At 45.2% G+C, this 13,056-nt stretch overlaps 2 protein-coding genes across 2 annotated transcripts in view; both read left to right on the top strand.

Moving 5' to 3' along the window:
• The first annotated feature begins 4,795 nt into the window (after positions 1 to 4,795).
• On the top strand, positions 4,796 to 12,600 carry LOC107222605 (transcriptional repressor scratch 1). Its single transcript, XM_015662036.2, has 2 exons — positions 4,796 to 5,111; positions 11,501 to 12,600. The coding sequence occupies exons 1-2, from the start codon at positions 4,796 to 4,798 to the stop codon at positions 12,598 to 12,600; spliced, it is 1,416 nt and encodes a 471-aa protein (XP_015517522.2).
• The window catches only part of LOC107222581 (solute carrier family 26 member 10-like), a 33,720-nt gene continuing 25,663 nt past the window's right edge, over positions 5,000 to 13,056 (top strand). Inside the window, exon 1 of the mRNA XM_046731787.1 lies at positions 5,000 to 5,111. The gene's annotated coding sequence lies outside the window, so the exon portion shown is untranslated. The remainder of the gene's footprint in view (positions 5,112 to 13,056) is intronic.

The following is a 13,056-nucleotide window of genomic DNA, read 5'->3' as shown; positions in this document are numbered from 1 at the left end:
GTGCACAAGCGATCGCTTGATTCCGGCTATCTATGCAGCAGCTCACCCTTCGCCCGTCGCCCCTCATCGCCGCACCCCCGCCTCCAGAACCCGCGACTTCCTGCGGAGATCAATCTGATCGGATCATCCGAGGCGCCACCACCGCCTAGCTTAATGTAACGAGAAAGCTTTCTCTTTGGACGGTGGATCTTGTAGCTGTGTACGGATTGAAGGATCTTCATTCAACGATCGTTGTCGACGGATATATGCCAAGTTTGATTTTCTGCCTTGGTGAAAATTTCTGCTGTTATGAATTTTTAGAGAAATTCAGACACTTTGTACAGTTTTGTGGAAAAAATTGTTAATACGTATAGTTGTTGATAAAAATTTGTAGACTTGAGTGAAAGTTTGTATTTTTTTCCGGGAGAAATCTACAGGATACTGCAAGTTTTGACAAAAATTGACAATTATTTACGAAAAACTACGCATGTTTACAATTTTGAAAGAGATAATAAGAAATTTCACAATTTCTGTATGAATTCGTAATAGTAGCAATTCTCACCAGAGATAAGAACAACGTTTAAGTTCTTACGAATTCTCGGATTAGGTAATCATCCGGTATTCGTTTGATACTAGAAAGTTTCCAGATTTTTTTCGCAACCTTCTGCTTTCCCAAACCGTGAAATAACAGAATCGCATCGATCCTTGACTTTACATCGTTGCAAGCTGTCGTATGATGCACTAACAATACACTGTCCAAGCGGTGGAGAAAGCCTGCATACTGTAAAAAAATCTGGTACAAGAAATTGTGTAGAATAATTTTTATGGTCAATTCGGAAATTAACTACTTGATAGTGTTTAATTGTCACGTGTGAGTCACACATATATAGGCAATATTCAACGAAAATTAAATTTACAAAACCGAATCGAATAGTATGCAGGACTATTGAAAAAGTGTATTTTTCTATAACTATCTACGAAAAACTGCGAATCGTTGAGAAATCCAAGTTAAAAAACTATAAATCAACCCATATCCTATACTTTTGAATAGAAATTTCCACAAAAATTCGTAGAATTATTTTCACCACGGCCCTGGTAAAAAATTTCTATCACTACGAATTTTCACAGAAATTGTAACATTTCGTATTGTTTTCTCCAAAATTGTAAATATGCATAGTTTTTCGTAAAGAATTATTAATTTTTGTAAAAAATTGCATCATCTTATAGATTATTTACTGAAATTTTTTTTACAAACATCTACGAGTCTCTTACGAGAAACTATGCACGCTTACAATTTTGTACGCCAACAATTTTTGCACAAAATTGTACGAAATGTTCCAATTTCCCTAAAAATTCGCAGAAAATCGTCAACAATCGTTTATACCAAGAAAGCCTCTCCGGCTTTCGACGATACGCCAGGGGTTCGGGGTTGATACTGACAGACAGAAAAAAAAGGAGGATAAAAGAATCGCCCCTAGGCTTGCTTAGCAGCCTTTCGCGGTTACTCGCCGCCGCATGCATCTCGGTGCATCGTGTAAGTAATGATCGTTGCTGCGCCGTGCGGTTTCTTTTCACTCTGCGAGCTGGTTAGGCGAGGCGAAGCCAGCAGCGTCGGGACTCCCGGCGTCGTTCTACCCTCGCGTAATCCACCCCTCTTCGCCAGTCGTAGGGCTCGGCATGGCTTCGAGCTATCCGAGCGCACGTCTCGAACGAACTCCCCGACACCGGTTGTCGATTCGAAGAGTCTCTCAACTCCGGATCCACAGGTCTTCCGCTCGCACGTCAACGTCTCCGGACATTGACCTGGGCTGCATTCGTAGAAAATGTCATTCAAACTTTCAAATCGGCTTTCACGCAAGCTCGGAACGTCAAGGAGTTGCATGGGCCTCGAAGGTTAAAAAAAAATGCATTTTTTCTCTCATTTAAAAAAAATATAATAAAAGAATTATTTGGTTCAAACTTAAGGCACTTGAAAGAACAACGTTTCAACGATATTTCATCAAATTTTCATTCAAAAGTTTTGAAAATTCAGCCGCTTATAACTGGTTTTCGGAGACCCAGTATTTTCACCGTGGACACGATAACTCGTGCCATCTTTATCTGAAATCAAAAAACCAAGTATTTTTTGTTAGTTGGTGAGTATCACTCGAACTTGGACGAAGGATTAAAAAAAGAATTGAAATACGAATTTCCGGTAAAGTTGTATGCGAATATGTACAATTTTCGGTAAAATTTACACCACGTATTGCCTTGTAAAATAAATTATGATCGAAGAAAACAATGAACTTCGTCCAAGTATTAGTTAATCCTATCTAGGAGAAGTGTGCAAAATTTCAAGAATATCGATCGGTATATATAGGTTCTGAGAAATCGTGTCCGCCGACTTGAAAGATATAGCTTTTAGAAAAGAACGATACAACGAGCTCGAGCCTAATAAGAGTAATCTGCAAAAGCTCTTTCTCCTAGACTTTTATTCCAATTGACTTGAAACGTTGGAAAAATATTATTAACATATTCTACAGATAAAAAAAAAATTTCTAAATTTCCAAGCCCATGTCACGGACCGAGGGCGCGAGATTTTCGTTCATTTGTTTTTCCGGTTTCGTTGTTTTCCTCGACGCTTCATTTGTCCCGTCACATAACGGGCGCAGCGAGAACCTTCATTTTCTACGGACAATCGTTACGTGTGTACGTACTCCATACATACATAATTCCACATTCGTACGAATCGACGTACGTACGTATACCTATGTATTCGACTAGTTGCGTCCGACCCGAGCCGGAAAGCCCTTCAATATCTCGCGCCGCGAACCCGTACAATTTTAAGTAAGGAAAATACAAGTGCCTCAAATTACGGGTATGCGTTACGCCGGTCATTAAGAATCCTGGAAGTTTCGCTGAACAATATAAGCCCTCTAAATCTCCGAGGTGGGGCACTGCTGCATTACTGACAACGTACCGGGATCCGCCGTTGCTGGCAGGCAGCTTACAGGAGAGGAAAATTTCCGCAACAGGTCTGACGCAAGGCAAGGCATTAATACTGCACATCTATATACTATACCCACATCTATGCATGTACAGTTTCAAACGCAACAAACTTTCGGCAGTTAACCGTGAATCAAACGGCGTTCGATGTCTCTCCCAACGCATCGTGCGTTATAAATATATACCGCATTACCCACGCTATCGGCAATATCATCTTTAATCCATATATATATATATATATATTCTCGCCACGCGCTTCTACCGTCGCAAATACCATTCTCCGCGTTTCCTCGCGTTACAGGTATAGGGTGTGTACGTGTATAGGTTAAGATTACGGTCGCTACTTCAAGTTCAAGGTTAAAAAATTTTCGTTACATTTTTCCATTCGCGGTTAAGTACGGTGCAGCCCCCTGCTTAAACTGAATCGGCTATAGGATCCCTGCTGGATATGATTTTTACGATGATCGACGAATTTTTATGGGTAATTGGGACATTTCGTACAATTTTGTAGAAAAAAGTTATTTTCGTACAAAATTCTAAATATCCATAGCGTCTCGTGAGAAATTGTAAATTTTCATGAAAATTTGTCTTTTTTAACTATTCCTTTTTTTCTTTAACAATTCATTACGAAAAACTGTGCACATTTGCAATTTTAAACGAAATCTTCCAACCTTTGTAAAAAAATTCGTAGCAGTAGAAATCTTCACCATGTATAGAAATGACGTTGTTTTTTTTTAACAACCTTAGAAGAACACATTCAGGACATTTATTTTTACTGAATTCTCGCCGATATAAGCGAATTGGTCCACACCCCGTTCGTATACAATTTTTAGATCGTGTATACCGTACATACATACATACATACACCTCACTGGTGAAGAGGAACGAAAACTACATGCATACACACACACACACACACACACATATATATATATATATATATACATACACATATATATAATATAGATGTGCGATAAGGATTTGGAAAGCATATAGAGAGAAGCGTGCGACATAACAGCCGAAGCGGAAGCTGGGTATAAGCAATGGAACGGGGCCGGGGCGAGGGTGGGGGGGGGGGAGGAGGTAATCAGAACGCGTAATATATAGGGTCAACAGTCAGGAAGGCAGTGAGGCAAGGCAGACAGCCAGGCTACATCGAGGCAACAACTCTCCGCGCTTCTGCACACTCCCGACAACGTACACCCCCCTCCCCCCCGCCCCCCCTCGATATATAACCGGGTGTGCGACGCGCGCGTGTGCCGTCAGAGGGTTCGCAGGGATGGAGGGGGGGGGAGGGGGTTGCGTGGCACGTGGGGCGAAACCAGGTGTTGCCGCCGCCAGGCCGGGTCGATGACTACCCGGGGCGCAGGCGCGGTTCTCCGTCAAAGGAGAAGAGGGGGTGGGGGTGGTGGGGGGGGGGGGGGGGGCGAACTCGCCCCCGTGGGCAGGCGAGTCGTACTGCAACAGTGGGGTGGCACCACACGGCCGTGTGCTGGTTGAGAGTGGCTCGTGATATAGGCGTCGCGGGGAAACGACGCGGAGTTTTTGATGCTCGGGTGTTAGTCGGCAGCCCTGCGCCCCGGGTGATCCTGACGGAGAATTATATAAAGGGAAGGAAACGTATCGCGTTTTACCGCCGCGCAGTGACTGGAATGCCTCTCCTGGTGGCGGTGCAGGTGCTGCTCCAGGATAGTCCTCGCTGAGCCGATGACGAGCTCCCGCGGCCCGCCACCGAAACCGGCCACGACACAAGGACTGAGGAAACTTACATACCGTGCAAAACGCAGGCGACGACGCCGGCGTACGTCGATTGCCCGATCCTGGCGAGAAGATGCCGCGGTGTCTCATGGCCAAGAAGTGGAAGGCCTACCCCTGGCCCGACCGGGAGGACGACTTTGAGACCGTCGACGACGAACCGCAGCCTCCTCATCGTCACCGGGAGGACGACGGAGCCCAGCCGTCGGAGGTCAACCAGAAACGGATCAACCCCGTTAGATCCGAGGCCGAGGACGAGGAGATCGACGTCGTCGGCGATGCCGACGGCAGGACGCCACCCCAGACTTGCTGGGGTCCCCACAGCCCCACCGCTGGAGCAACGGCGCCGAGTCCGCCGCCGTTGAACGCTTCCGGGGCGCTTTACTACCACGGTGAGTAGTCAGTCGCACATCATCCCCATTTCGATTCCTCGCCAAGGCCACACCCTGTCCTTTATCTTCTACGATCGCCGCTTGTCGATATTATTCCTACAGTCTCTGTAAATAAATCCACTTTCTCCTCACCGATGATCCACGATCGTTTGATCGACGCCGTTTTTTTAATCGCGCTTCCTGTTGCGGAGCGAAACGTGCATGCGGCACCAGGTGTCGGGAAAACCCCCCTCGCCTCACCCCCTCCCCTAATTCTTCACGAACACGGCGCATGTTTCGTTAAAGTAGTACGTAAGTTTGTACAACGCGCAACGTTTTAACCCAGTCCTTGGTCCTGCTACGACATAAAATCATCGTCGAACGACGAACGAGGATCTTCGAGACGTGCTAAGCAAAAATAATACATACATCGGGATCGAGTGGCTGCTGCACGACACTCGGCCTGCAACCTGGTTACATGCAAGCTCCTCGTTCTCGGCAGGCTCGCGTTCGACTCTATTGATTTTTTCCCCCTCGTGTTGATGACATGCACGCCTAGACACATCTACCCCTTAGCTGCCTCGGTTCTTCGTTTTCTTCTTTTTTTATTACTTCTACCTCTCAATCGATACAGGAAGTACCGAAATCGATATGCAGACAATTAGCCGTCGTGTGTACAACGTACCTTGACGGTCCACCCCTCCTAGTCGCTCTCACCGAACTCGTCCATCCCTCGGGCCCGAAGCCGCATTTATATCCGCAGTGTCGGGAGCGGGTAGCACCGTAAATTTAAAATAAATCTGAGGCCGCTGACATACTCAAAGGTATATTAATTCCTCATCCCTCTGCACGGACTTATTCGTCGACAAATCCAATCCGCTTTGCCTTCGGCATACACGCGTTTTTAAACCGCGCGCCATTTTTAAAACAACTGTTCAGCAGCCATCTTCCAGCGATCAAACTGTCTCTCTATATGTATACGTGTACGATATACCTATATAGGACGTGCGTACACTAAATGACGTTGTATGCAACAGATATTCTTAGAAACATTATTAGGTAATCTTTGGGATCAGTCGAAGTTAATAACGATGGTCAACAAGCTAAAAATAATCGAACCCGACTCGATTGAAGCGATAAAAATCAATCGATTAATCGATTGTTTCGTATTTTTTTAAAACGCTGCATATGAAAACAAAATTCCGTAAATTTCAGTACGTAGTCTTAACGGCGGAAAAGTTTTTTAATAATTCACAGTTTCGTTCCAAATGTTTTTCAATTTCAGGTGAAAATGTTCATTTACCTTTCACCTTCACTTATTATATTTGATACTTTAATCACATAAATTGATATTGTATTGCGTCGTTCACGGGAGTAAAAAACAAAAACCGTTTGTGAAAAAAAATAATTGATTTAATGAAAAATCGATCGATTTTGTTCATTCCTATGTTACAAACCATCCCCACGGGTAGTAAAATCGTGTCTATAGAAATTTTCTTGCCGTTATTTCGTTTCCGCTGATTGTGAGACACGTTAAATAGTACAAGGTTTGATGACTCGATGAAGCGAAGCAGCAACCCAGCAGTGAACGCGGCGGCCATGTTGATTTCGTGACTGCAGTACGGTTTTATCTTTAAATAATCATAGAACGTCGAAGGATGACGGTATCGAGCATGGTTAGTGAATTGTAAGATAAATTTCCTTCCCCCAAATCGCGTTGCCTCCTGCATCGTCACGATATCCACTCTGCACCGCAACCGACTTGTCTAGCAGCTGTCTTTCAATGCAAAACCGCGTGTTAGTTGGGTGCGTTCCGTATGAACCCAACACGTGTCACGCGTCCCCAGGCTTGATGCCTCAATGTGTGTACGTATAGACGTATGTTTTTCAATTTTCATGCATGTGACGCAACGGTCGTTCGGACGCTGGGAAACAATGTATGGTGTGCCTTACAGAGACGCGTACACGCACGCATACCGTGCAACTGAACGACAGCTGTCGCGCGTTAGAGTTATAAAGCTGCGCTCGAATAATTGTTATGCAGTTTATACAAGAATGGTGAATCATGGGTTTTAAATATTCATAAATGTTGAATTCATTAGACTTCTTGAAGGGAAACGGGGAATAATCGCCCTGCTGCAGTCGCGTGCGTGTCTCGGGTGTGTCACCCACATCCTCCCTCCCTCCTTCCCATCAACCATCCACCCCCGAATCTTGTTTTCGGTTTTTGGGAAAGGGGAATATTGCGATATTCTTCGACTCGGACACGCCCGCGTGTTCAAGTCTTGAACCCCAACCGTATATGACGATATTCGCGAGCGGGTTTCTAATTGTTGTAACCGTTATATCGTGCGTTGATTGAGGCGTGGTTAAAGTTCCGAATCTGAAAAGTTTCGGAAGCGGCCAAGTCCTCATTATTTGGCGGCGAAACTTCAAGTACGGGAATCAAACTGTTACGAAACAACAAAGTTTCGAATGGTTCAAAAGCCGACGGCTTAAAGTTTCGAAATGCAAGATTTCCAAAATTAAAATTACGAACAGTAAAGTTCCGATAGAGAAAAATTTTGAAAATTGAAATATACTCTCACAGCGTAGTTTACTCACCGAGTGGGTTTAAAAAATTAAATAAACCGAAGATAAGAACGAACAGGATTCTGAACATGAGAATATCGAAAATCCAAAACAAAGAAAGATCAATGTTTTGAAATTTCACTAAGCCGGAAATTCACGGAACTGAAAATCTTGGATCAAGCAGAATTTCGATGTTACGGATTGTTAAACTTTCTCATTTTTGCACTTTCGGAACTTCGACCTCTCGGAACTTGGAGCTTCCGATTTCGGACTATTTGAAATTTTCTTAGTTCGTCAGATTTCTTTACTATAGGTTTCGCTACCAAAAAATTCGGAATTTAACGCTTTGGAACTTTTCGAATTCGGAATTCAGCCCTGCATTCCATTAACCATTTGAAAACGATTTGAAGTAAGAAAAAGAATCGAGCTTTTGCTTGTAATTTTATAATAATTTTGACTGGGGTACGAATAACAAAATTGTCGTAGTTTAAGAATATGTCATAAATACAATACATATACTCAATGTGCGATGATCTTGTAATCAGATTAACAAAAAGTATCGATCCGTTACTCAGCAATTTCGTCAAAACTAAACTGAGATTGCCAATAATTGTTATCAGCTGTAGAATTTGGTTGGATATAAAACAAAGATTTTGTCTTCGTAACGCTCCTTTTTCGTTTTGAAAACCTTACGCACAGATTGTAGCTTGAATATTTTTGTACCTCTTGTATATCGATCGGTGGCAAATAGCTATAAGCTGTAATTGGTTCAGCGTTTGAATTCTTTAGCCAATAAACACCTGTAGCTATAGCTATATACGTTTACCGCTGGTACGCACACCTGTCTGTACAACCAGCAGTGTGTAAGGGAGGGTTTAATAGCAGTCAGCGAGGGGAGCAATTCTTTCAACCGTTAGAATTCCCTCATTTCAGATGTACTAATTCACCCCCGACTGCGTAACGCGAGCTTGCGGCGTAGCTTCGTGACATTAGAAAATATCCCCAAAGGTCAGAAGGTCCAAATGTCCTTGTTGGCTGAACTCGGCAAAGTGCGTGGTCCGGTTTTTTTCAATGCAGATGAAACAGATTGAAGCAAATGATATATATGTATACTTGTCGAAAATACGAATTTCTCCTACTATTCGGATGCTCTACCTTAACAGCAGTTTGCCCTGCCTTACCATAGTTCAAAACCCTGTTGGAAAATATCCCTCGATCTTGCTCGATGAGGGTTGAAACTACGGTAAGGAAGGGCAAATTGCTGGTAAGGTAGATCTCCGAAATGATCTGAGGATCGATTAAGTCAGTCAATCAGAGTAAGGATATGGGAAAAAGGGTTTGTATCTTGGCCAATTGTAAGCAAAGTGTCGGTAACCGAATCTGTATCCAAAAGGTACAAATGGAGATGCCTCCTTTCTTATTTTTACCTCGATCGCAAGTTCACTCCTGCAACTCGACGGCTGATTTGGAGCTCCGAAAGCACCAAAGCTACGCCCCCCTAACGTCTATGTGGTTGAAACAGATGTAGGAAAATATGTGTGTACTTGTCGAAAATTCGAATTTCTCCTACTATTCAGATGAATGAAATTTTTCACCGAGATAAATTATGCACGGAAGCAATAGCAGGGAGAAGATTAACGACCATATCGTGGAAATGAACGAACCGAAATTTTCGTTTAATCTAAAAACAAAATCTTTTCCTTTCCCCCTTGCGAGAGATTTAATCGCGAATTGATTTCACCGGGGGATAATAATTCTTCAGGAGAGAGGCGCGGAAAGAGGGGTTGGATAGCTACATGCTGTATGCCTGGGGTGATTTATAGAAGACTGAAGTGAAAAGCAGGGTAAGCGTTCGGGGAAGGGTGCCTGCAGTATCATTACTATCATATACTTTATACAGATACACCAACCGAAAGCTCGAGCATGATTAAATTCCGAAACGATTTCGCCGCTGCAGATCTTATCGAAATATAACAGACGTGGGAGATGAGAGTGCTGAAATTTCTCGAGCTAACGACGATGGTCGAACGAATTTTCCTCGATTTATTAACCGACTTCCACCCCACTTCCAATCCTAATGATGATTCATCCGTGGGTCGCGGTTATAATTTTCAATTCCGTCATATGTGTCCATATAGACGAGTATATAGGTATACCCATATAGACACACAACTACGTGCATGTATAAGTAATATAATTCGACGTTTTTCATTCTTTCTTTCTTTTGCGCTTCTATTTTTCTTCTAGAATTATTTCTTTCCCTCAATTCCGCCACTTTCTTTCTCTCTCTCTCTCTCTCTCTCTCACTCTTCCTCTTTTTTTATAGTTTTGTTTTCCCCCGCAAGTAATGGATTTAGACATCACGCGATATTCACAATATAGTGAAACCCAAACTGCCTGCGGCGAAATTAAACAATCAATCTAAATCGTGCTCATTGGCGGCGAGTTACGTAAATAGGGTTATAGATGCGGTCTACTCCAGGGTGAAAATTGATTCGCAATTCCCTTGTGACCAACTCGTCCACGGTTGGGCGATCGTTTTTCATGCGCGCCGTTAAATCATATCGCAACTTTGCGAACTGATGAGCTCGCTCAGGCTACACTCTAATGTCGTTTAATTCTCAACTCCTTTCGTGACCGTAATAATTCATACGCGCTCGGTGAGTTTTGCAAAATATCTTCTCTCGTCATTCTTCTTCCTCCTTAGAATACCGCGCAAGGACACTGATGTTTCAGATCGATCAGTCTACTTCGCGACAATAGAATGGCGCAGTTATTTCGTGTATAGGTAGGTACGTACTATCTATCATACCTACACACAGGTATAATGTAAGGTACACACAGAGCGGGGATTCAACCTGTAGAATCGTGTAAGCTGACGATAGCGATTCGTCTCGAGGTGCAGTTTATTGATTATCCGAGGGCAGAACTCTGCAGGAAGTCGGTGGCTTTCGTCCAACAGGCCGCGACGTCGACGACTCAAGATGATTTTTCCCGCTAAGCCTCTTAATGTCCGTCATTTTGGTGCCTGTTGCCATCAGTTTTTTAAAAATTTCGCTACATTCTCATTTTTAAACTATTAGAAGGTAGGTATGATCGTAAGAAGCTGTGCACGGTCTTCCACGACTACCGAATATAGGAACAAAGCAAGGACAGTTCCGAGTACAAATTAGGTTACCGACACTTTACCTACAATTAACCAAGACACGAACCCTTTTACCCATATCTCTACTCTGATTGACTGACTTTATTGACCAATGGATCATATTGTTACTTTACGTTACTGGCAGTTTGTCCTGCCTTGCCATAATTCAAACCCATGTCGGGCAAAGTCCTTCGATCTTGCTCGATGGGGGTTGAAGCTACGGTAAGGTGGAGTGCATATCCGAGGGAGTTTGTCTAGTAAGAATTGAAACGATGATAAGGCAGGGCAAATTGCCGGTAAGGTAAGGCAACGAAATTATCCGAGGATCGATTAAGTCAATTATTCGAAGTAGGAATACGGGGAAAAGGATTTGTGTCTTGGCTAATTGTAAGCGAAGTATCGGTAACCGAATACATTCAGTTACCGACACAAATCTGTTTCCCCATAACACAGATTTGGTTACCGATATTTCGCTTGCGTTTAGCCGAGACACAAACCCTTTTCCCCGTATCGCTACTCTGGATATAGGTTCAGAAGATACAGATGGAGATACGCCCTTCCTCGTTTTTACCTCAATCGCGATTCTGCTCCCGCAACTCGACGGCTGATTTTGAGCTCCGAAAGCACCGAAGCGATGCCTCCCTATGACGAGGGTACCCAATGAGACCCCTTCACACACCTTCTCCTTCCACAGGTTACACCCCGGAGACATGGATCGGGCACGAGGAGCCTCCGAAGTACGCGACGCTGCGTTCGGCCGCAGAACTTCAGGGGATCGAGCCGTCGTTGCCTCGAGCGGAGAGTCCAGATGCCGTGGTACCAAGTTCCGGAGGAGGGGGTGGATTTCCGGCGGTCGTTCCGCCGCGTAAGAGCCTGGCGATGTGCTTTACGAGCACAGGAGTCGCACTCTCGCTGCCGCCTAAGAAGAAGGACATCTACAGACCGTACAGCCTGCAGTCGGCGTTGCAGCAGCAGCAGCCTGCGGAGATCCGAACGCCGGCGGAAGAGGACCTTTCCGCCGCCCAGGCGATCCTCGACCTGAGCGCCTCGCCCGCCGCACCCAGCCACTCCGTCTTCGTCCATACCTTGACGCAGCCGGACGTCGCCGCCGTCGCGGCGCCCCCGACGCTTCCAGTCCTCGCTTCGCCGTCTCCGGGGGACGCGGCAGGAGTAGGGGGGGCGCGTCAGGAGCCACAGTCGCCGGCGATCGCGGAGAACAAGACGGTCGCCTACACCTACGAGGCCTTCTTCGTGTCGGACGGGAGGTCGAAGAAGCGGACGGTGCAGAACGCGGCGGTGCCGGAAAAGGAGGCGACGCAACCGGACCGCCCGAAGTACACGTGCACGGAGTGCGGCAAGCAGTACGCGACCTCCTCGAACCTCTCGAGGCACAAGCAGACCCACCGCAGCCTCGACTCTCAGTCGGCAAAGAAGTGCATCCACTGCGGGAAGGCCTACGTCAGCATGCCGGCACTCGCGATGCACGTCCTCACCCACAAGCTCGCCCACAGCTGCGGCGTGTGCGGGAAAATGTTCTCCAGGCCCTGGCTGCTCCAGGGACACCTGCGCAGTCACACGGGCGAGAAACCCTACGGATGCGCTCACTGCGGCAAGGCCTTCGCCGACAGGTCGAACCTCAGGGCCCACATGCAGACCCACTCCTCGGACAAGAACTACGAGTGCTCGAGGTGCCGCAAGACCTTCGCCCTCAAGTCGTACCTCAACAAGCACCTCGAGTCCGCCTGTCTCAGAGAAGAGGACGCCGCTCCTCCGGCATCCGGAAACAGGTTGTAGCGGCGTAGACGCCAAATTTATATTCTCAACTTTGTTGTAATTATTCTTCGTTTTTGTTTTTCTCCTCTCTTTAAAGAGCGTATCAGGTATCGTTATCAACGTTATCGCATAATGATCGTTGGCTATTTTTGAACCACGTTTAATTGGAGATTTGACGATTCACCTCGACGCTTATGCCGCAGGTGTTACAGAAGAGTCGCAGACTCGTCTGAAATGAAAATCGACCGCACCTTGCGAATTAGCTATTTAATTATTTATAATTTCGTGTAACATTTTCTTTCCCGCTATGCGCGTAACAATTAGCCGATGAGATATCACACCGCTGGTGGGAAACAACGAACGGATGGGATATAATTGAAAATAATGAACGTGTAACGGAATTAGAAATCGCGATGAAGAATTAGAAAGAAATTAATTAAAACGTTAAACAGTAGAATGTAAGTAGAAAAGTGCCAG

This window comes from Neodiprion lecontei, chromosome 2 (genome assembly GCF_021901455.1).
Source record: "Neodiprion lecontei isolate iyNeoLeco1 chromosome 2, iyNeoLeco1.1, whole genome shotgun sequence".
Taxonomy (NCBI): Eukaryota; Metazoa; Arthropoda; class Insecta; order Hymenoptera; family Diprionidae; genus Neodiprion; species Neodiprion lecontei.
Note: the sequence above shows the minus strand (reverse complement) of the source record. Positions and strands in the feature narration are given on the sequence as shown.